Here is a 24,052-nt window from a genome sequence, read left to right as displayed (position 1 = left end):
TATCTTATTCACCTCTGAATTCCTAGCTCCTAACACATAATACATGTTATCAGACAGATGGATGGGTGCTAGATGGCTGGATCTCTTCAGGATGCTATGCTGGCTTCAAACCAAACTAATTAATAAATTAATTAAATCAGCACAGGTCCATCAATGGCTCTTCAAGTGCTTTGCACGGCCCCTTCCCCTCTCAAGAATAGGAGTAAGACGTCCACAGACAGATAGTCTGTCCTGGCATCTCAAGACTCACCTCATGCCCTCCGAAGCTATCTTATCAAGATTGGTAGTGTCCTTTGTTTCTGCCCAGTTTGCTCCCAGGTCACCCCACCCAATGTCATCGGCCAGAATAATCACAAAGTTCGGCTTCTGGCCTCTTGTTTTCCCATTGAAGCAAAAATCCACAAGAGGATAAAGAAATCCTGAGAAACTCACTCCCACCAACAACACCTTTAGAAAAAGCCAGCCCATGGTGGTAAAGGCAGGATTCCGATTGTCTGGAGCGATGGCAGCCACCACTAGAGACGTTTCTGAGAGCTTCCTTTCTACTCACTTCCAATGCAGGAAGTCCCTGGGGAGCAAGGGTGAAGTTTGCAAGAAGATGCTGGTGGCAGGTGGTGATGGCAGTGATAACAGCTACAGGGATGTGGGGGGCTATAGAAATGAGGCCTCCATCAAGAATCCTAATTCAAGAGAATCAGGAAATTTGCAATCCCTAATTTGGCTTGATCTTCTATGGTCAGTAAAATGACTGATTGTGTTCAGTAGTTAGACATCAATGTCAGCAACTGCTCTTCAGCCACTAAGAAAGTGACTCTTCTGTATTCAGGGCCTTAAAGCCACAGCACAGGCCTTACAAGCTGTTTGGGACTCCATCTGGTGACTACAGGATGAGTTCTCACATCTGCAGAACACCTGGATGTTCTAGAAGCCGCAGTCGGCCCCGAATAAGTTTCTCAGTTCCAGATGGTTGAGGGCTTCATGTTTCTGTAAGGTTTCCTGAAAGAACAAAAATTGACAAGAAAACAGAGTTAAGACTGCCAGTGCAGCTGTGTTTTACTCAGTAGCTTAGGAAATAATCACTTTTCCATGCCAACAGATGTTTTCCTTTTTATTCAAATATTTAACTGGTTCATCAGTTTCTCCACCTGAAAAATAGTGATAATAATATTCGCAATGGACCTATAGCTACAGGATTGGAAGTAACATTAGAGACAATCTCTGCCAACCCACTCACCATATAGATGAGGATATTGAGGCCCAGTGTTCTGGGTGCGACCAGGACCAGCCCCCCAACACTGCTAACTCCCAGTGTGCCATTGAGAATTCTAGAAGAAGAGGTGAGATCCTTTTTACCAAGACATGATTATTTGTAACAGTCATGCTATAACCTAATGATTCTACATTAAAAATATTTTTTGGTCTTGCTACGTTGCCTAGGCTAGTCTTGAACTCCTGGCTTAAGTGATCCTCTTGTCTCAACCTCCCACATAGCTAGAATTACAAGCATGTGCCACCATAGCCAGCTAACATTCTTTTTTTTTTTTTTTGAGACTGAGTCTCACTCTGTCAACCAGGCTGGAGTGCAGTGGCATAATCTTGGCTCACTGAAACCTCTGCCTCCCAGGTTCAAGCAATTCTCATGCCTCAGCCTCCCTGTAGCTGAGATTACAGGTGCCCGTAACATACCCAGCTAATTTTTGTATTTTTAGTAAAGACAGGGTTTCACTATGTTGGCCAGGCTGGTCTCGAACTCCTGACCTCAAATGATCCACTTGCCTTGGCCTCCCTAAGTGTTGGGAATATGGGAGTGAGCCATCACACCCAGCGCCAGCTAAGATTCTTGATAAAAGTTAATTTAGGAGAAAAGAAAATGGTTTTGAAAAGTTAATAACAGAATCTAGGTAGAGTATATACAGGTGCTTACTATAAAACTCTTTTAATTTTGCTGTATGTTTGTAATTTTCATAATAAAATGTTAGAAAAAATTTCAAAAAAATTTTCTTCATGGAAATGTGTCCCTTTGCATCCTGGCCATGTAATTCTAAGAAGAAAATCTAAAGACATGTTCAACCAGTGGTACAGCTTACACGTGGAGGCACATATGAATCAGCTGTGGATTTTATGTTTATTAAACCACAGATGCAGTCGTTTAGGCTGGGCCTGGGATCTGTATTTCTAACAAGCCCATGCGAGGCCTGTACTGCTCGTCCTTGGATCATACTTTTAAGTAGCAAGGTGCTGGAAAACAAAAACATCACGAGTCTAGCGCAAGAAGAAAAAGGAAACTGCTTAACCTAACTGATGATTCAACTTCAGTGGACAAGCAAAAGCGACAAGTCAGATGGAGTTTTGAAAGGCAGGAACTGAAGGTTATGCTTTAAGTTGCAGGTTGCAAATAGAGCCAAGGATGAAATTAGATTAGCCCTAGTTCACTTAAAAGCCCTAAAAGGACTACATTTGCGAGTTCGTTTATGTGTTTTTTTATGGATTTATTGTGTTTTTTTAAAGAGACAGATCCCAGCTCACTGCAGTCTCAGACTCCTGGGTTCAAGCAATCTTCCTGCCTCGGCCTCCCGGGTAGCTGCAACTACAAGTGCATGCCATCACACCCAGCTAATTTTTTTTATTTTTTTAATACAGATTGGGTCTCACTCTGTTTCCCAGGCAGGTCTGGAAATCCTGGGCTCAAGTGAGCCTTCCACCTCACCTTCTCAAAGTGCTGGGATTACATGCATGAGCCGCCACTTCTAGCCAATTTGCAAGTTTAATAAGGAGAAACAGAGTTGAAATTGTGGACCAAATAAAAATTTCAGTTGGCCAGGCATGGTGGCTCATTCCTGTAATCCCAACACTTTGGGAAGTCGAGGCAGATGATCACTTGAGGCCAGGGGTTCAAGAGCAGTGTGGTCAACATAGTGAAGCCCTATCTCTATTATTTTTTTTAGTCTAAAATTAAAAACAACAACAAAGCTTCAGTTGAACACCCAATGTATGGAGCAGATTAAAGGAGAACCAACGTGTTAAAAAACATAGGGCTGGGGTTATGGCAGACGCTTTTTCCAGTTGTACATCCTTGCCAGCCAACCCAATTGGTCAATCCACATGAATGGGGGTGGTTGGAGGTATGTAAATTCTGGAAGACCTAGATAAAAACCAAAAGAACGGGCAAATACGTCCTTAATCAAAATAAAAGGAAATCCAAGTAAACAGTCATGTCATCTGGAGGCCAATGAACCAATTGTTCAGAAATGCAAATTCTTCTGTTTCGCAAAAGGAGACGTATTATCTCAAACTCAATTAGATTCAACTGGTATTTGTTGATCTTGAGGCTCCAAAGACATCTCCCTTTGTAGGAGAAAGAGCCTCAGCACAAGGAGGATGGTTAACAAACGCCCATGGACCTGCTGCTTGATTCCGAGCTCATTCTACTGGCTTTTGACCATGTGAAACAGATACCAGAGACTTTTTCTCTTAAAGCTTCTTAGCTCGGAACACTAGAGCAGCCTCGTGCCTGGTCAATAATCCATTTCAGAATGGATCCAACGTTCAGGACTTCAGGGAAAAAAATCACGTAAGAAAGAAGCTAAAATTAAGGTGGGAATATAAATAAACAGATTGTGTTTCTTCAGTGTTCCATGATGAAACATTCCATTGAGGATTTTCAAAGAGAATCATTACTTTAAATTTTCATAGAATGGAAATAAATGAATCTAGCCAGCACACCATTACATTATTCTTCACGCCCACACTCCAGGGAGACATTTAATCCTTTCTCCACTTTTCTTTTTTAAACTAAATGGAGAAGGCAGACCAGACACTCAGATGACCAGGTACAGACTTTGATTAAGATCTAAGCTCAAACTTTGATCTCAAGTGCTATAAGGAAAATGGGGTCGGGCACGGTGGTTCATGCCTGTAATCCCAGCACTTTGGGAGGCCGAGGCAGGTGGATTACCTCAGGAGTTGAAGACCAGCCTGGCCAACATGGTGAAGCCCCATCTCTACTAAAAATACAAAAAAATTAGCCGGGCATAGTAGCACGCACCTGTAGTCCCAGCTGCGGCAGGCTGAGGCATGAGAATCACTTGAACCTATGAGGTGGAGGTTGCAGTGAGCCGAGATCGCACCACTGCACTCCAGCCTGGGTGACAGAGTGAGACTATGTCTCAAAAAAACAAAACAAAAATATAAGGAAAATGGTCCCATAGCCAGGCTCAGTGGCTCATGCCTGTAATCCCAGTACTTCAGGAGTCTAAGGTAGGAGGATTGCTTGAGCCTGGGAGTTGGAGATCAGCCAGGGCAAGATGGAGAAACCTCATCTCTGCAAAAAAATTTTAAAATTAGCCAGGCATGGTGGTGCATGTGTACAGTCTCAGAAACTTGGGAAACTGAGGTGAAAGGATCATCAGAGCCCAGGTGTTTAAGACTGTATTGAGCTGTGATGATGCCATGGTACTCTAGTCTGGGCAACAGAGCAAGACCCTGTCTCTGAAAACAATACCTTCAAACAACGACTATATAAGCCAAGCATTTGATTGCACCTAGCTCTTAGAACAAAAGAAAAAAAGAAAATGGCCTTGCTTCCTGCCCTCAGATCTTATCTGATGTTATTTTGCCAGCTCTTTTTCTCCACCACCCTCAGAAAGGAGTAGACACAGAGAAGGAGCACTCCTCCTGGCTATAAATAAAGGCAGAGTCTTTGGCAAATATAGCGTTTACCCCTCCTTCCACTGGGGTGGAAGGTACTCGGCCATCTCACTCAACAAATCCCACGACGAAGGCCCGTCTGCTCCATCGGAGCACAACTATGAAAGATCCTTGCTGAGCACAAGCATAAACAATTTCTCATGTCTCATGCTCCCAAGCAGGAGTAGAGTGAACTTTAGTTGACAGTCAGCTTTACCCATGATTCCTGTTCTCCACGACCCCCATTTTAAAGCAGGTCCACTAAGTGTGCTCAAGTTTGACCTCCCTTCAGTTTCCAGGCTTGCTTAGGGGTGAAGACACCAATGAACAGCCAAATGACCCATAGGCAGGCTGTGGGTCAGAAGCACTGAGAAGCGAATGGAATGCAGCAACCTGAAGATCTGCTGAGCAGCGTCTGAAAACGCACAGCTGACGTCCTTGGGCTTCCTGAGCCACTCGCTCCATCACCTGACCCTGGTTCCCCACGGGCCTCCCTGTGGCCAAGCATCCTCCTAGAGAACCTTGAAAACAGCTGAAATAACAAGGAGGTCGGGCAGACCTTTCTGGCAGAGGGTTCTTTTGGTTTTCCAGAGACAAAAGCATCTGATGAGCTGAGGCCAAAAAAGACAAAAGAGGAGTGGGGAGTAAGTCTCTGGGATGCAGAGTCCTGTTGTTTTACTCCCCAAATCAGAACATGGTCTGTGTGCTGGATGGGGTCCAGGAGCCATCGGGGGATGTCAGAAGGGGCCTTGGGCACCAACTGCCCTCGTGTTATCTGGAGCAACTCCCCTATGCATTCTGTCATTTGTCCAGCAAATGTGTACTGACAGGTCTTAAACCAGGCATGGTGCATACAGCTGTGAATGAAACAGACAAAAATCCCTGCTCTCACACCACTTACTTTTTTAAGGGTGAGGGGAGAAATTAAATCAATAAAATTTAACTAGCATGGAGAACAACAAAGAAGGAGCTCAAGCATAGGGTGGGGGCTGCAAAGTTAAAGAGGGCAGTCTGGGACAATCTCATTGAGTGCAATTTGGATAAGGATCTGTAGGAAGTCAGGGAGAAAGCTACGCTGCCATCAAGAAGCCATGCAGGAAAGAGAGAGAAACTGGGAAAGGCAGAGGTGTGGCACAAGCAAGGAGTGGCAAAGAAGCCACTGCAGAAGCAATGGGAAGAGGAAGGGCAGGGATTGGAGTCAGAGAGGAAAGAAAGGCTTTTGCTTCCAGAGATGGGAAGCCAGAGGGATTGAGCAAGAGCAGCCGGCTCTGGTTTACAATGTAACAGAATCCCTGCCCTTTTGAGATACACAAATGCCCTGCAGGGCAGCAGATGAAAGCAGCAGCTGAGTTAGGAGTCCCTTGCGTGGGTCCAGGTGAGTCCAGGTGGGAGACAATGCTAGAGTGAGACAAGCAATGCCTAGGGCACAAAACGTCAGGAGGCGGCCCTTCGCTCAGGGGACACCTGTACTGACACTACCTGGGCAGTGAACACTTCCTTACATGTTGCCTCACCCTAGTCCACACAGGAGAAAAGGAAAATCCAGTTACCACGGTAGCCAGAACAAAGGGAATCTTTATTATCTATACATATCAAACATCTTCGCGTCTTCTTCTTTTGCCCCTAGACCCCAACATGTAATTTTGAGGCTGGCCCAACCTGGAAAGATTGCTTTTTTAGAGTGTGGGGACCAAAGGGCAGTAGTCTAAGCTCAACAGAGGATGCAAATGACATATTTGAATGCCTCTATCCAGCCCTGGAGAGCAATTTCTCTTAGGTAATTAAAATGCTTTTTTTTTTTCTCGTTTGTTTTATTTAAAGCTTAGAGACCTCATGCCAGACACCAGTTGGGGCAGTATCATTTCTGAGAACCCAACGATGCCAGGAAACCCATCCACAGGGGGCATATGACATCCTGCCTAGTTTTAGGCTCAAACCACCTGTTGAGACGGTCACAGAAGAAAGCCATGTTGCAGGAGCCAATTTGAGAGAGTCTAGGTGGCATCAAGCCATGCATCTAAAAACCCAGTAGCCCCAGGGAAATTATTTCTGGATCCTGGCTCACAGATCAGAGAGAGGAGATGAACCTCTGAATAACATCTTTTTTCTAAAAGTCTACCCTCCACTTGAGAAGAAAAATCCTGAGGGGTGTGATCGGGAAGAAAGCTCTAGGTCAGCTGTCTGAAATTCACTCCCTGGAAGCCTGTTTTCCACATTTTTAAACATTTTACAAAGCTGTATTTACTTATCACTTATTAAACATTTTATTATGGAAGTTGTCAAACATACAAAAGTTGAGAAACTCACATGTACTTACCCAACATCTCAATTCAACAATTATCAACACATGGTCAGACTGGCTGTCTCCTTCAATTTCTCTTTGCCTTCCTCTCCACATATACTGGATTATTTTAAAGTAAACCCCAGGCCAGGCATGGTGGGCCACATGTGTAATCCCAGTGCTTTGGGAGGCTGAGGCAGGAGGATCACCTGAGGTCAGGAGTTAGAGGCCAGCCTGGGCAACACAGCAAGACCCCATCTCTCTATAACAACAAAATAGCTGGGTATAGTGGCATGTGCCTGTAGTCCCAGCTGTTAGGGAGGCTGAACTGGGAAGACGGCAGGAACCCAGAAGTTCAAGGCTGCAAACGAGCTGTGATCATGTCACTACACTCCAGCCTGCGCAATACAGTAGTACTCTGTCTCTTAAAGAAAAAAAAGCAATCCCGCATATGTAATTTTATCCAAAAGTATTTTTATATGATTCTCTAAAAGTTAATTCTTAACATGTAACTACAATTCCATAATACCTTCCTTCTAAAAATCAACAATTTGTTAGTATCAAAAATGCAATCAGAATTCAAATGTCCTCCATCATCTCATCAGTATTTTTTTTTAACAGGTGGTTTGTTCTACTCAGTATCCAGACAAGGTTCACAACGCACTGCACTTGGTTCATGTGTCTCTTTTCTTTTCATTTACGGCTCCCTTCCTCCTTTCTCTGCAATAGATTTGAAAACAAATCACGTAGTTTGACCCGAAACATTTCTCACATTTTGGATTTAGCTCATTGTATCTCCTACTGAAATGTTCCCTGGACCCCTGGTTTCCCTGTAAACTGGTTTGTAGATATGGGGTGAGATCCGATCCAGGTTCAGTATTTTTTTGGCAGGCCCTCCTCATGCATTGTATGTTTCCCCTTGTCATGTTCAGCCTAATCAGTGGTTTATCTGTCAAAGTTCCATTTTTTCGGCCAGGTGTGGTGGCTCTTGCCTGTAATCCCAGCACTTTGAGGAGGTCAAGGTGGGCAGATCACCTGAGGTCAAAAGTTCGAGACCAGCCTGGCCAACATGGTAAAATCCCATCTCTACTGAAACTATAAACATTGGCCAGCCATGGTGGCTCACATGTGTAATCCCAGTACTTTGGGAGTCCAAAGTGGGCTTTGTTTGGGCCACTTAGTCTATGGTATAGATGAGGTCAGATAGAGACCATCCTGGCTAACACAGTGAAACCCCATCTCTACTAAAAATACAAAAAATTAGCCAGGCATGGTGGCACACGCCTGTGGTCCCACCTACATGGGAGGCTGAGGCAGAAGAATCTCTTGAGCCCGGGAGGCAGAGGTTGCAGTGAGCTGAGATCGGGCCACTATATTCCAGCCCGGGTGACAGAGCGAGACTCTGCCTCAAAATAAATAAATAATAAAAATATAAAAATTAACCAGGCATGATGGTGGGTGCCTGTAATCCCAGCTACTCGGGAGGCTGGGGCAGGAGAATTGCTTGAACCCAGGAGACAGAGATTGCAGTGAGCTGACACAGTGCCACTGCACTCCAGCCTGGGTGACAGAGACTCCATTTCGAAAAAAAAAAAAAAATTCCATTGTTTCCGTTTGTCATTTCCAATTGTCTCTTAAGAAAAACAGTGCTTTGTATTATCTTTTCTATTTCTGTAGATTTATCCTTGCCCTGGATCCATTCTACTTCCTCAATGAAATATGTTATTCTGTTATAACTAAAAGTTTGCGTCCCCCCAAAATTTGTATGTTGAAGCCCTAACTCTCAGTGTGCTGATATTTGAAGACAGGCCTTTGGAGGGTAATAAGGTTTAGATGAGGTCATGAGGTGATGGGATTAGTGCCCTTACAAGACGAAACATCAGAGAACTTGCTTGCTCACTCTCTGTCATATGAAAACACAGCAAGAAGGTGGCTGCCTGCAGGCCAGGAAGAGAGCCCTCACCAGGAACCAAACTGGCCAGCACCTTGACTTTCCAGCCTCCAGAACTGTAAACAATAAATTTCTGTTGTTTGGGCCACTTAGTCTATGGTATTTTTCTTTTCTTTTTTTTTTTTTGAGACAGGATCCCGCTCTGTCACCCAGGCTGGAGGGCAATGGAGCAATCTCAACTCACTGCAACCTCCCCCTCCAGGGTTCAAGCAATTCTCGTGTCTCAGCCTCCCAAGTAGCTAGGACTACAGATGCGCATCACCACGCCTAACAAATTTTTATATTTTTGGTAGAGACACAGTTTCACCAGACTGGTCTTGAACTCCTGACCTCGAGTGATTCACCCACCTCACCCTCCTGAAGTGCTGGGATTACAGGCATGGGCCACCATGCCCGGCCTAGTCCATGGTATTTTATTATGGCATCTTGAGCATCTCAAAACAGATTCCTGCTAAAGTTTTCACCTGAGAATCTCTGAAGCTCAGGTAGGGGCAGAAATAGGGGTAAGACCCAAATTTAGAAAAAAAAAACAACCACTTTAGTAAAGCAGTGACTTAGCAAATTTTCCTCTTGGGGAATTGACTTTTGAGATATGTTGCCTCATTTTGAAAAGAGTATGTATCCAGGATTTAGCAATCATTTGCTAGCTGTATGATTGTGGATATGTTACTGAATCTCTTTGTGCCTCAGTTTCTTCCCTTACCTGAAAAATGGAGCTTTGACGTGAAATTAGATATCAGGAAAAAATTTAAAAAAACACAGAGCCGCAGCAAACTTTCTCAACCCCAAACACACTGTGAGAATGGAATACTCCAACCCAAGTTCTCAATGAGTGCTAAGAAATACTGGCTACTATTATTCCATCTCTTGATTGCTTTGAGGATAAAGGGATAATAGATGTGAGAACACACCAAAAATGTGCTATGCAAGCCCAAAGCTTTACTAACATTAAAATAAAACATAATGGCCAGGCACAGGGGCTCATGCCTGTAATCCCAACACTCTGGGAGGCCAAGACAAGAGGATCACTTGAGCCCAGGAGGTCCAGACCAACTTAGGCAACATACCAAGGCCCATCTCTATTAGAAAAAAGAAAAATTTAATTTAAAAAAAAGATCAAACATAACCATTCTGAGTGTAGAAGGCAAAATCCAGACTCCCTGCAGCAACTGGCTGAATCTGCCAGAACCGTTTGTTAGCAGGCTCTGATGCTGGTTTCTGAACCTGGAGAGCACAGAAGCTATCAACACAACACCACAGTCACAAACAAGGCAAAGAGGAAATAAAGAGTGATCCCAGTTTGCATTTTCAAAGTTCCAAACTATGGTTCCTTGTTACACAATCCCATAGCTGGCTGTGCCATCTTGGCTAAACCTGAGCCAGGTCCCTTCAGCTGAGCAAACTCTAGTGACAGCTGGCATCCCTGGAGTATGCTGCCTTCCAGCAAATCTGGTTTGGGACAATATAACAATATGAGGTCAAGATGTAGGGTGGGTGTGAGGGGAATCTCCCCTTTGTTGATATTAATTGAAAATGAAAGTTACAATTCCATATCAGAAACATTTCAAAAGAACTCTTTCTCCATGATGCTTTGCTAGCTAAGTGCTCAAGCAAGAAAGAATCACAACTCCAGGGCAGAAACTCCATAAGGGCAGGGATGTTCTGCCTATATGCACTGCATAATTCTGGCACCTGACTCAGAAGTTATTCAGTCAATATTTGCTGAATGAGTGCGTGTAACATGAACATCAACAGCCCAGCCTGCTCTGCCCCGCCCTGCCAGCTTCATCTTATCATTCCCCTAAACTTAAATGACTTTTCTAAGTTCTTTCTTGGAAGACACTCACTTGTAATTCTCACTTGTAAAATTGCACTTGTTCAAATGCTGCTTTAGGTAACAACCGCACACGTCCTGCCTTCTTAACTAAACAATAAACACTATGAGAGAAGAAACCACATCCTCTGAGGTGTGGTTTTGTGGCCTGGGAAGCAACAGCATTGTCAGTGCTCACGAGTTGGGATATGGATGAGCAGAGGCTGCTTATATGGATGGATGGATGGATGGATGATGGGTGTGGGAGGAAAGGATAGAAGGCTGGGTGCTCCCTGGACCCAGTCCTGGTGTGTATCCCAACAAAAGCTCACCTATCTCCACAGCCTCCCACTGATCACAGCAGGGCAGGACCCCTCCTCCCCACTTGCCCACAACACAATCCTGTAACATCCCTGTAGTGTCTTCGCATCGTCCCCTAGCCATCTGGAAACTCATAGAGGCACTGGTCCTAAAGGGTTAAAATGGAAGCTTCATATTGCCTATTGTTCCCAGGAACCTAGCTAGAAGCACAGGACAGGAAGTACAGGTTTAGACAAGATAGGGAAAGTCAGCATCTCCCTTTAGACAAGAAACATAGCAGATGAGCAGGTTTTTAATTCCTTGGGCCTTGAGGACAGGGCAAGTGGAGCAACTTCAATTATCCAAAGAAAGCTTGACTCCATCGGAGCAAAAGCCACTGGTCCCATACCCCACCCTTCCCAATATTGCCAATGAGTTTCCACGACCCACAACTGTGTCATTGGTTTAATATGACATGCATTCATTCCTAAATGCAATGTGACTTAAATAATTTTGTTCTGAGATTTTGAGTTAGTTGGTTGGAGACAGGGTCTTACTCTGTTGCCCAGGCTGGAGTGCAGTGGCATGACAGCACCACCACACCCAGCTAATTTTTAAAAAATATATTTTTTAGGCCGGGTGCAATAGTTCATGCCTGTAATTCCAGCACTTTGGAAGGCCGAGGCGGGTAGATCACCTGAGACCAGGAGTTCAAGACTAGCCTGGCCAACACGGTGAAACTCCATCTCTACTAAAAATACAAAAATTAGCCAGGCATGGTGGCGCACACCTGTGGTCCCAGCTACTTAGAAGGCTGAAGCAGGAGAATCACTTGAAGCCAGGAGGCAGAGGTTGCAGTGAGCTGAGATCATGCCACATCACTCCAGTCTGGGTGCCAGAGCGAGACTCCATCTGAAAAAAAAGTATTTGTTTTAGGTACGTTGTCTTGCCATGTTGCTCAGGATGGTCTCAGACTGGCTTCAAGCAATCCTCCTGCCTTGGTGCCAAAAGCACTAGGATTATCACACCCAGCCTGGGTTTGTTTTTTAGGACTTTTCGAACAGGCTTCAGATACCTTATAGAAGCCTCCCAGAGGCTATGTTCTCTATTTTTCTTTTTTAAGCAGTGATAGATGGCAAAACTAGAGGAACAATCAACTATGAAGACTGAGAAGCCTAGGAACAAAATTCAGTACTGATCAAGTAAAAGCTACTTCAGAGTTAATGACAGACGCCCAGCGATACATCGATACTGCACCAAGAGGCAATGGGCATGACAGAAATCAATCATCGCCCACCCCCACACCCGTGGGTGGGAAGGTGACCTCATTGCCCCCAAATACAAAATGGTCTCACCCACCTCCTACCTTCCTCTGATGCTGTTCACCCCTCCCCTGGCTCAGTACCCACTTGCCAGTCCTCCCAAGGTCTACTCTGCCTGTTGAAGGCTCTTCTGATCACCATCCTCCTCAATCCCCTAGGAATCACACGTTGAAAGAGTCACAGCCAAGAGTTAGGGAACCTCACCATAAGCCAATCCCAGTGCTAAGCCCCTTGCATGTATTAATTTGGTTAACTTAGCAAAAGTACTAAGTCATGCACACAATCTGTAGTAATATTATTATCATCTCATCACTGTGCCTCAGAACCCCTTGGCAAATCTTTAAATTATCCCTGAAGTATGCATTTGCCAGCTTGAAGGGCCCTGCCTTCCTACAATCTATGAAATTTGGGGGGGGGGTTGCAGGGGAGGACCCCAAATCACAAAATAAACCTAGTAGAACTACCTGGGCCATTGGTTCACTGGAAAGTTTGCTAGATGACGGAGTGTAAAGTTCCTGGCCAACCGGAGAAGCAGATATTAAAGTTTTAAAGCAAGAAATTGCTTCAATGGCATGCAAGTCACTTGCCCAGAACACAGGCCCTTGGGTGGGTGCACCGTGGGTGGAACAGAGACTGGAAGAGGAAGAGTGGAAGGGTGGTGGCCATTGAAGCCTCCCACGGAAGCCCCCTTTACGTACTCTCCCTCTTTGATGGCTGCTCTGAAGAGTCAGCCCCCAAAAGCAGGATTGCAGGACCCTCCTCTCAGAGCTCCAGACCAGATTCCTTTCAATCTACTTATCCAAGTTGAAGTTCTCACAGGCTAGTAAATGCAGTGAGCTTATTTGCAAGCCAGGGTCATATCTGCCTAGCAACCCAACACGAAGACTTGAAGGACTATAAACGTGGACAGAGAACAGGCAGGCCAACTTTGCACAAAGGAATCTGTTCTCATGCAAATGACCCTAAGCAAGAGGGCTAGAAGAGGGAGCCTTGGGGACAGCTCTGAAGAGCCAATTTTTTCCCCAGGAAGATGTCGGGGGGACTTCTTAAGGGCATCATGATGGCCTTGCCCACTGTAAAGGAAAGCGGCGGGGGGCGGGGGGGGGCTCTGCCTGCCACACAGGATCAGGCAGACACAACAGGAGAAGCTAAGAGGGGAGCCGAGCCCTTCACTTGATTTCCTGATTTTTCTGGTCTTGTACTCCAGACTCCAAAGGTTCTTTTGTTCTTATTTAGAACTAAACAGAGTTAGTTTTGTTTGGGGGCGAGGGGATGTTGATTAGCATGGCAATGCAGTGCTTTCTCTGGAGAAGTTAAAAAAGCAGGGGTTTTCATGCTTGGTCTCACTAGGATTGAGGGAGCAAGGTGAAGCCAGCCTCTAACTAGGGTGAGCAAAAGTCATGTTGCGTGACTTTTTTGTGACTAGCAAGGCTGTGCTTAGGTTGGATTTCCAGCCACCTCTCCATTATTCAAACACAGATGGCAAATGTCATCTTTGGATGAGCTCTGGTTGCAAAAAGCACTGGTGTGTATCTATAAACATGGTGTAAACCTTAGGTCAATCCCTCCAGTGCTCAGTGCCTCAACTTTCCTCATCTGTAAAATGGGAATAATGAGTGTCAACTACAGAAGGTTACTGATGAGGTTAAAATTGCATCACATGTATGGCACTTAATACAGTGCTGAGGGCAAAGCAAACAGTATCATGATTAATATTAATAAAATATAAGAATAGCAATACATTAGTAGGAACAAAAATCCATTATTATTACAATCATGCTCCCCAAAAGCCAGGTTTCACTTGCTCAAACATTCAGATATGATTTTTCCGATCATTTATTCACACCTAAGGCTTTAGGTATAATTTGCGTAATTTTTAAAATCAAGAGACTGAAGTACAGAGATTTTACATGACTTGTTTTGAGTCAGTTATAAATGGCAGCCCGCACCTTTAGGCTCCTAAGATGTACAGAATATGCTGTCATATGCTGTCGTGTTACACATGACATTTCCATCCTGAGTACAATAACAGGTCCTAAATATTAAAGTGTAAGATCCTAAATATCAAAGATCATCTTACAGGCAGCCCTGCATTAGCATGAAGTGTTCAAATCAGTTTCTAAATATCATTACATGTGGATTCTTTGAAGAACAACTCAAAAAAGGCTCTCTCACAGGGAGTGTGGAGTCAGCAATTAATTGGCGTTGGTAAAGCATAAATCATAACAGCAGCATGAGCTAATGGGTACTGAGGCCTTACCAAATGCAAGTCACTGCGATCCGCACCTGACAGTACCATAAATTAAACCCCCCAATTCTGGGAATACCACCTTCATCCCGATTTTATAGATATGGAGAAATGAACGCTCGATGAAGTTAAATTACGCTTACAAGGTTGCAAAGCTACTCAGCGGCCCCCTGGCTGTACAGCACTGGCCGTACCGGGCACCCTGTACCAGCGAATCTTCCCACTTACACAACCAGAGCTTGTCAACAGCAAAGGATGGCATTTAACCCAGGAGAGCCTATCCCAAAATGGTGAGAGAAAATGAGCAAGCAAGGAAGGATTTTTATTAAAATTCAGATCGCCGACTCCTCCCGGTGGCGACCCTCCGTGCACACACTCCCAAACTCTGCTCTCTTGAGTTTCTGACATCAGAATCACATTCTCCGAACCCCAATGAAGGCAGCAGCCGGTGCCAAAGTCTGCAGAGGAAGGCGAATAACATGGCCTTTGCTTCCGAGCAGTTTCCAAATTTGCCCTCGGGATGTGAGAAGCTAAGTTTGCGCCCCCGCAGGCTCTGAAATGTCTAGGATCTGACACATGCTTTGTCCCCATGAGGAGCTCCTAACTGAGGTTTCGCGTGCATCATCGGCTTAGTTCACAGTGACCTTGGGGTCGGGGACTTCGGGATGAGGGGCGCGCACTCTCTAATCCTTCAGGCCCTCCACAGAAGGCTCCCCGCGGGTGTGGGAGCCGTGCACCTGTGCCGACGCCGCCTCTGCCTGGAGGGTGCGCGCGCCCCGGGCCGGGGATGCTGACTCAGCCCGGCTGCTCACATTCCTTTCGCGCAACGCGGATGCTGTTGCCGCCGCCGCTGCCGGTGCAGCAAACACCGGGACGCGAGGCACCCGCAGCGGCCTGGCCGCTCTCTCCCTGAGGCCCACTGCGGCACTCCCTCCCCACCGCCGGAAGGGGAACTGTGGGGGTGCGCGAGTTGACGAAATTGGGGGAAGTGGGCGCTGCAGGAGGAACTCAGGCGCCGCGCTCGCCGCTCACACCCAAACTGGAAGGAACCTGTTCTGCCCGGGGCGGGCGCGGAGCCGCCGCAGCCGCGAGCGCCGCGCGGGACCAGCCTCGGCGCGCGCGTTCCCCAACCCCGCTAAATCCCTAAATCCTCAGGGCGCGGACTGGACTGGGCGGTGGGCTCACCGGGAAGGCGCCCAGGGTTGGGAAGGGGTACCGGCGTGCGGGAGCCTGGCCGTGGGGCTCCGAGATAGGGTGCAGGCGCCCCCAACGCCCCTGCACACTCGCGCTCCTACTAGCGTTGCAGCAAAGCTCCGGGGTCTGGGCGGGTCACGCGCGCACAGGCGCGCCCGGGTTGGGAGATCCAGGCGTTGTGCCAAGGACCCCGGCGGTGCTGGCGGGGGCAGCCCGGCCGCGGACCGCGACGCGGTTACCTTTCGTGACCCCCAGCCCAGGCGGCAGGCGGGCGGGCGCGCGCCCGGCGCGGCCCGGGTCCACGTGGGCCGGCGCGCGCGCGCCAGGCCGGCCCCCTCCTTGGCTGCGCTCGGCGCTCGCAGCACATGGTCCGCGGCGGCGCGCCCCCGAGGCCGGCGGAGACCGGCTGCAGCCGGTATAGGATAAGAGCTAGGCAGCGACGCGGGGCCGGGGCGCGGGCGGCAGCACGCACGGCCTGGGGCGCAGGCGGCCGGGGTGGGGGGCGGGGGGAGGGTGTGGCTCGGGCGCCCGAGTCGCGGGAGTGGGTGGAGGGCCCGGGCGCTCCGGCCTCGCCAGCCGGAGCCAACTTGCGCTAGAGTCGGGGCCGCCCCCTAAGGGGTTAATCCTTTTCTCATGTTACCGAGCGGCTTATAAGGAGGGGGAGGCCAAGCCTCCGCCTTATTGGGAGCCTTTTGGGGTTTATTCTCTTCCCTTCTAACTTGGTGAGTTGGTTTATTATTTTACATGTTTAAAAGTTTGATTGTGGGGTGTGGGTTGTTTTTTTAAAAATATGTGTTGGGGCCTTTTTTGGGGATGGGAGGCGGAGGAGACCATTGAACATCTTCACATTTTGGAGAGGTTATTCCCAAAAATATTCGCTCTGACAGTTAGGAATGCCCAGGGCCACCGGGATGACGCGCTCTCGCCGGTGTGGGTAGCTGAGAGTTGAATGTCCGTGACCCTGGTACAGTTGGGTCCCGGAGGATACCTAAAGGCACGCATGGCCTTTGAGTGCCCCCCGCCCTGGGTTGGGGGCTCCGGGACGTCGGGCGAGTCGGGGGCTCCGGGCTCAGCCCCTCCGCGAATTTTCCGCATGAAGTTGCCTGCGCGTCGCAGGAGCGAAATGTCAGAGGTACCTTCCTTCCCCAGGCTGGCGCGCGCACGCAGGGCGGCCACTGAGGTAGCGCGAGGGAAAGTGGGGCTCCCTGCCTCCCACGACCCCCAAACACAGCAATCCCTGGGGCGGCCACCGTTTGCCCCCTTGATGGAAGGCAGGGATTTCCCGGCAGAGCGCGGGTCCTCCACCTGGACGGTCACAACTGTCAGTGGCTGACGGCTGGTCCCGCGCAACTTCAAGGTTCCCCGGGCTGCAAACCGCGGGGAAGCGCTGATGTCGCCGAGCAGTTCTGTAGCAAGGGAAGATGGTTTTGCAGAGGAAATGGGTTATTTCCTTCCAGGTTGTTGTCGTCTTTTTATTCCCCCAACCCTAGCAAGACAGGTCATAGAAGTTTGTTAGGTGGCGTCTACAAAATGTCAGCAAGCACGGGGGGCGTCAGTCTTAGGAAAAGCTCCCCGGAGCCAACTGGGGAAGAGCAATTTCAACTTGTCAACCTGGAAGCCTGTTTTGTTTGCACGGTTAGACACTTCGTGCCAGCTCCTTCTCGAAGGAGATGGTTTCTACACTGGCAATGAGATTTCTCAGTGATCTGATTGTTTTTGCAAATCATGGTAAGGTAGGTGTCTTGTTTGTAAAAAAAAAAAAAAAAAAAAAAAAAAAAAAAAAAATGCCAAGTGCCTATGCTGAAATCTAAACGATGCATCGCCCCATGTCCCAAGCACCGTTACGTGGCATTTTTGGCGTCAGCAATACATTCAGTCAGATGATATAATAGAAACACCTCTTCTCATAAGGAAAGGAAGGGTGTCCAAGATAGGAACTTGCAGTATGTAAATAAACAATGCAGCCAAGTGGAAAAGCTCCTTCCAGCTTAATGAGTACCCCTAACCCTGAGTTTTCCTTCTGTGGTTTCCAAAAAGGGACTTTCCTCAGTGGAACTCCTGAGGAGGACACTTAAATTAGGGTTTCAGGTTTCAACATCATAGTCTTATAAAATGGTGACTTGGTTGTAGCCAGTGATTCAACATCGTGACGCAGCCATCCAGGTTAGGTTGGGAATTTTTTTTAAATAGAGGATGCAAATGAACTTTAGCTGAATACAGACTGGTTTTGACAACTTGGGCCAGAAACAACTTGTCAAAGCCGTTCTCAAGGCTATGCCTTTAAGAGGAAAAGAAATCCACAGTGCGTTCGCTGGGGGTCTGCCTACACCAGTAGCCATCCCATTTCCTTCCAGAGCTTGCATTTTGAACCTTGCTCTGAACTGACCCTAGAATAACACTCTGACAGTCTACAATAATCCAATTTTTTCATGCCCTCAGGCCAAATCTTCTCTCAAATTAAATCACAGTGAAATTCCCAAGGATAGCAGATTTCCAAGCCTTTGGCAAGATACCCACTTATTTATTTGTTTAGAGGCAGGGTCTCACTCCCATCATGGGAGTGCAGTAGTGTGATCACTGCTGACTGCAGCATCAACCTCCTGGGGTCAAGCAATCTTCCCACCTCATTTTTTCACTTTTTTGTAGAGATAGGGTCACTATGTTCCCGGGGTTGCTCTCAAACTCCTGGGCTTAAGCAATCCGCCTGCCTCGGCCTCCCTAATTGCTGGGATTACAGGCATGAGCTACCACACCCGGCCAATACCCATTTAGTTAAGGGGACACTTAACCACATGCTACTAGGAAATCCTCCAAACTGCCTGGATTTTGTCATTGTACTTCCTCCAGAAGAACACTAGGGTGAAGGGAAGATGGCTGCCAGGAGCCCCCATTCAGAATTGTAGAGTTTTATAAGTTGTAAAAGGCTTGAGAGACTGCCCGGACAACCCGTGCTTTATAGATGATAGAAGTGCGGGATTCGGTGGTCTCCATAACATTGTACAGCCAGTTAATGGTAAACAGAAATGAACAAATATGGCCTAAGAGCTTTAAGAAGACCAGCCCTTGGGCCTTGCCTTCAAAGGGCTTAGAAGGATTAAAGCAAGTGAGGGTCAAAGGCTATCATAGAAGTATAGGCTCTTAAGGCAGGAAGAGATCTAAGTTTGTCAGAGTCTAGTTCAACTCCCTTTTTTACATTTACCTTGATTTTACATTGACATTGAAAATGGAGAAGCGATCTGCCCAGATTCCATCATCTGTAAAGCAGGGGTCGACTGGCAGGATAACTCAGCTTGTCTCACCAGTTAGATCCCCACACAGCTGAAAAATATCCCTACCCAGGAGGGATAAATTCACATGGCCACAGAACCAAAGTGGACAGATAAATTTTCATATCCTGGAACTTAGAGGCTTCTACATAAACGAGTTCAAAATTCAGGCCTCAGTTGCTTTGTTTGCAGAAGTAGACAGTTTGGCCTTCTGCTGAAGGAATGGAAAAAAAAAAGAAAGGAGTCCAGGAAGGGGCTTATTCTGCAACCAAGCACTTCCTCCCCTTATGACTCAGTTTTATAAGGCATGAGTATCTGTGCATTACTTTAGGTACTCCTAAATACCAACAGTTTCCCCAAAACTCATACTTTGTTTAGTGAACTTTTATTGAGCACATACTATGTGCCAAGTGCTGAGCCAGAGACTGGGTCGGGAAAGAGCTGATAACTGCCCTGTAAGTACCTTCTCTGTGCAATCCTAAATGCAAAATGCAGACCTTAATCACATAGGAAGGTTTAGAAACTAGGTTATCCTGTTATTATTTTATATTGTGGTCTTATCTTAAAAGCTAAATATGATAGGACATAGAATGCTTTCGGATAATAAAGGCATAAACCTTGGGGTAGGGCTGGGTTCAGGGTCTTTCCTTGATGGAGATCTGAGTTATAAAAAGAAAGCTTCTGTCCAAAAATTCAAGAATGCATGTAAAAGTTATATGTGGCTCTGGCTAGAGCAGAATAGCACAGACATAAAGCAGAGTTTAAAAAAAAAAAAAAAGCAAAGGAATTAACTACCCACCAGGGGCTCAGAAAGGAAACAGAAAGAAAAATAAACAGTCCACCGTCTGGCCAGGCGAGGTGGCTCACACCTTTAATCCCATCACTTTGGCAGGCCGAGGCAGGAGAATCGATTGAGCCCAGGAGTTCAAGACCCGCTGAAGCAACATAGGGAGACCCTATCTCTATTTAAAAAGAAGAAAGAGGCTGGGTGCGGAGGCTCACACCTGTAATCCCAGCACATCAAGAGGCTGAGGCAGGTGGGTCACTTGAAGGTCGGGAGTTCGAGACCAGCCTGACCAATATGGAGAAGCCCCATCTCTACTAAAAATACAAAATTAGCTGGGCGCGGTGGTGCATGCCTGTAATCCCAGCTACTTGGGAAGCTGAGGCAGGAGAATCACTTGAATCTGGGATGTGAAGGTTGCAGTGAGCCAAAATCACACCACTGCACTCCAGCCTGGGCAACAAGAATGAAACTTGAAAGAAAGAAAGAGGAGAGAGAGGGAAAGAGAGAGAGAGAGAGAGAGAGAGAATGCCGGCATGGCGGCGGGTGCCTATAATCTCTATTTTTTAAAAAAAGTACGTATTTTTAAAAAATAAATCTTTATTTATTTAAAAATCTCGGGAGGCTGAAGCAGGATCACTTGAGCCCAGGAGGCGGAGGTTCGCAGTGAGCCAAGATCGTGCCATTGTACTCCAGCCTGGGCAACAAGAGCAAAACCCTGTCTCAAAAAACAAAAACAGAATACAAAAAGAAAAAGAAAAGTCCACCATCTTCGAAGCAGCTATCATAGAATAGAGCTAAGCAATGACCAGCTAGCTACTTCACACCTATGTTTGCAAGAACCAACTAACGTTTACACTTTCTCCTAGCTCCGTTTCCTTGGGCCACCAGGGTTCACCTGAGCCATCAGTTGATTAATAGAATTCAGTACTAAATGCAAAAGTATCAGCTGTTAAGGGTGATTTGCCAGGCCAGCCTCCCATTTGACTAATGAGAAACTCAGCCCAGAGAGGTGAAGTGACTTTCTCAAGGTCACACAGGTAAATGGCAAAACAGTTCACAGACTTCTTTACACACGGAGGTCAAGTGAGCTTTTCTCTTCGGGGAAAAAAAAATGTTGCTTCACAATCACTATGTGAAACGCTTCCTTCTCTGGCTTTTTTTTTTTTGAGATGGATTCTTGCCCTTGTTGCCCAGGTTGGAGTGCAGTGGGGCAATCTTGGCTCACTGCTACCTCTAGCTCCTGGATTCATGCGATTCTCCTACCTCAGCCTCCCAAGTAGCTAGGGTTATGGGTGCCTGCCACCACGCCCAGCTAGATTTTTTGAATTTGTAGTAGAGATGGGGTTTCGCCATGTTGGCCAGGCTGGTCTCCAACTCTTGACCTCAAGTGATCTGCCCATCAGCCTCCCAAGTGCTGGGATTACGGGCATGAGCCACTGCACCCAGCCTGGAGAGCATTTTAAATGCCAGGGAGGGGCCAGGCACTATGTCTCTACTAAAAATACAAAAATTAGCCAGGCATGGTGGTGGGTGCCTGTAATTCCAGCTTCTCAAGAGGCTGAGGCAGGAGAATTGCTTGAACCTGGGAGGCAGAGGTTACAGTGAGCCGAGATCACACCACTGCACTCCAGCCTGGGTGAGAGTGCAAGACTCCATCTCAAAATAAAATAAATAAATTCTTTATATAAATTATGCAGTAAAAAATAAAATAAAATAAAAAATAAAATGTTCTCCTGTAGGCTTGTATAGCAGGAGCGCTGGATAGGCAGGAGATTCAATACTGGACTATTTCAGTCAGGTCCCTTCACCTCTTAAGGCTCAGTTTTCCTATTTTGCAAAATGAGTAAGATTTTACAAAGAGACTTTGAACAAGATGAGCTTAGATTTCCCCTTCAGTAACTTTAACATTCAGTAATTCTAACTCCATTTGGGGGTTACAGATTGATCCTAACGCCATCCGTTTTGCACGTGTAAACCTCTGATGACACAGGCAAGGGAAGAGAGGAAGGCGGCAACTAGCACCAGAACTTTAGTGCTGGCCGGACAGAGCCTTCTGATGACGGCAGGTCATTTCAGCCCACACAAAAACTGCAACCTGTCCCACTCATCTAAATGCAATCCACGTCCACATAGTGAGCCCCTGTCTCTATAAAAAATAAAAATTAAAACTCAGCCGGGCATGGTGGCACACACCTATGGTCCCAGACACGAGAGGCTAAGATAGAGGGTCACTTGAGCCCAGGAGTTTTATTGTTTTTGTTTTTTTGAGACAGAGTGTCACTCTTGGCACCCAGGCTGGAGTGCAGTGGCACAGTCTCGGCTCACTGCAACCTCTGCCTTCTGGGTTCAAGCAATTCTCCCACGTCAGCCTCCTGAGTAGCTGGGACAACCGGTGCACATTAATTTTTTTTACTAATTTTTTTTTTTTTTAAAGAGAGATGGGGTTTTGTCATGTTTCCCAGGCTTGTCTCAAACTACTGAGCTTAAGTGACTGACTCAAGCAATTCTCTGCCTCAGCTTCCTGAATAGCTGAGATTACAGGCACCTGCTACCTTGCCTGGCTAATTTTTGTATTTGTAGTAGAGACAGGGTTTCACCCTGTTGGCCAAGCTGATCTTGAATTCCTGCCCTCAGGCAGTCCACCTGCCTTAGCCTCCCAAAGTGCTGGGATTACAGGTGTCAGCCAGGGCACCCAGCCCGAGCCCAGGAGTTTTGCTTTGTTTTGTTTTTTATCTTTTTTTTCTTTTTTTCAGTTCTTGGACGTGCCAAGAGCCCAGGAGTTTTGAGGCTGCAGTGAGCTATGATTGTGCCACTGCACTCCACATCTCTCTAGGGCCTTTATCAGATTTTATCACTATACATTTTGTTTCAAGGTTGTCCTGAGCCCTTCATTAAAACTCTTCAGACCTTCTGGGCACTTTTCTGGGTTAGAACAATTGTGCCAATTTGACCTTGGATGTAGTACCCACTGAGTCCTGACTGCTTGTCAAAAATGTGCTGAAATCTGGCAAGCTGTGGATGAATCATTTAAATAGGATGTGTTTCAAATGCATTAATTTTCCTTAGCATTATCATTGGCAAATATTTCAGTCCATGGAGCAGAGACTATCTCTTGGCCTTTTTGCTGTAGTGTCCGTACCTTGAAAGCAGAGGACCTGGCACTTGATAGGTATTTTGTTTCAAAAATAAACACAAGCTATGTACAAGGTACAGGCAGGGTTCAGGGGCATGGGGTTGTACAAAGAGAAACAGATCTCAGATTTTGTGAGCATATAATTTAATCAAGCAAATAAGATACATAAAAGTAAATAATACCTCATCATTAAATGATACCTGTCGCCTGAAGAAGAAAGACTTTAGATGGAGTTGGTTGGAGAAGCATTATGGGGGAAGAAGGGTCTCAATGTGGGCAGAGGGCATGGCCACAGCCAGGTGGGTAGAGACTAGAGGGCCAGGAGGACTCAGCTTTGACCATGGCAGGTGAGTCAAGTCTTAGAACCAGAAGAAATAAGGCTACCAAGATAGGTTACAATGAACGTTGAAAGTCAGACTAATGAGCGGATTTTTTTTCTTTTTCTTTTTCTTTTTTTTTTGAAATGAAGTCTCGCTCTCTCACCCAGGCTGGAGTGCAGTGGCACAATCTCAGCTCCCAGGTTGCTCCCACTGCAACCTCCACCTCCCAGGTTCAAGCGATTCTCCTGCCTCAGCCTCCCGAGTATCTGGGACTGCAGGCATGTGCCACCATGCCCAGCTAATTTTTGTATCTTTAGTAGAGATGGGTCTTCACCATGTTGGGCAGGCTGGTCTCAAACTCCTGACCTCAGGTGATCCACCCGCCTCACCCTCCCATAGTGCTGGGATTACAGGTGTGAGTCACCAAACCTGTCCTTAATGAGTGGATTTTATCCTTCAGAAAGAGGAAAGCCATTTAAAAAGTCTGAGCAGGCTGGGTGCAGTGACTCACACTCTAATCCCGCCTCCCAGGTTCAAGTGATTCTCCTGCCTCAGCCTTCTGAGTAGCTGGGATTATAGGCGAGTGCCACCATGCCCCGCTCATTTTTGTATTTTTAGTAGAGACTGCGTTTTACCACATTGGCCAGGCTGGTCTCAAACTACCTCAAGTGATCCACCCACCTCAACCTCCCAAAGTGCTGGGATTACAGGCGTGAACCACCACACCTGGCCTCTTTTTTTTTTTTTTTTT

At 46.7% G+C, this 24,052-nt stretch overlaps 2 protein-coding genes across 10 annotated transcripts in view; one reads left to right on the top strand and one right to left on the bottom strand.

Moving 5' to 3' along the window:
• ARSG (arylsulfatase G) overlaps nt 1–24,052 on the bottom strand; it is a 154,111-nt gene that overhangs the window by 106,559 nt on the left and 23,500 nt on the right. For 6 of the 9 annotated variants that reach the window (XR_005195273.1, XM_017497343.2, XM_017497340.2 and 3 more), the window contains exon 2: nt 251–996. Coding sequence is in view for 8 of the 9 variants with exons in the window: in XM_017497343.2 (XP_017352832.1) it covers nt 251–468 (218 nt within the window). In the remaining variant the exon portion in view is untranslated. Of the gene's footprint in view, nt 1–250; nt 997–14,829; nt 15,985–16,034; nt 16,115–24,052 lie in introns of those variants that run through there. The other 3 variants (XM_037727410.1, XM_037727412.1, XM_037727411.1) reach the window with 2 other exon arrangements.
• The window catches only part of SLC16A6 (solute carrier family 16 member 6), a 17,728-nt gene continuing 9,916 nt past the window's right edge, over nt 16,241–24,052 (top strand). The window contains exon 1 of the mRNA XM_017497345.2: nt 16,241–16,517. The gene's annotated coding sequence lies outside the window, so the exon portion shown is untranslated. The remainder of the gene's footprint in view (nt 16,518–24,052) is intronic.

This window comes from Cebus imitator, unplaced genomic scaffold, assembly GCF_001604975.1.
Source record: "Cebus imitator isolate Cc_AM_T3 unplaced genomic scaffold, Cebus_imitator-1.0 Scaffold229, whole genome shotgun sequence".
Lineage (NCBI taxonomy): Eukaryota > Metazoa > Chordata > Mammalia > Primates > Cebidae > Cebus > Cebus imitator.
This window is presented reverse-complemented; position numbering and strand designations above follow the sequence as displayed.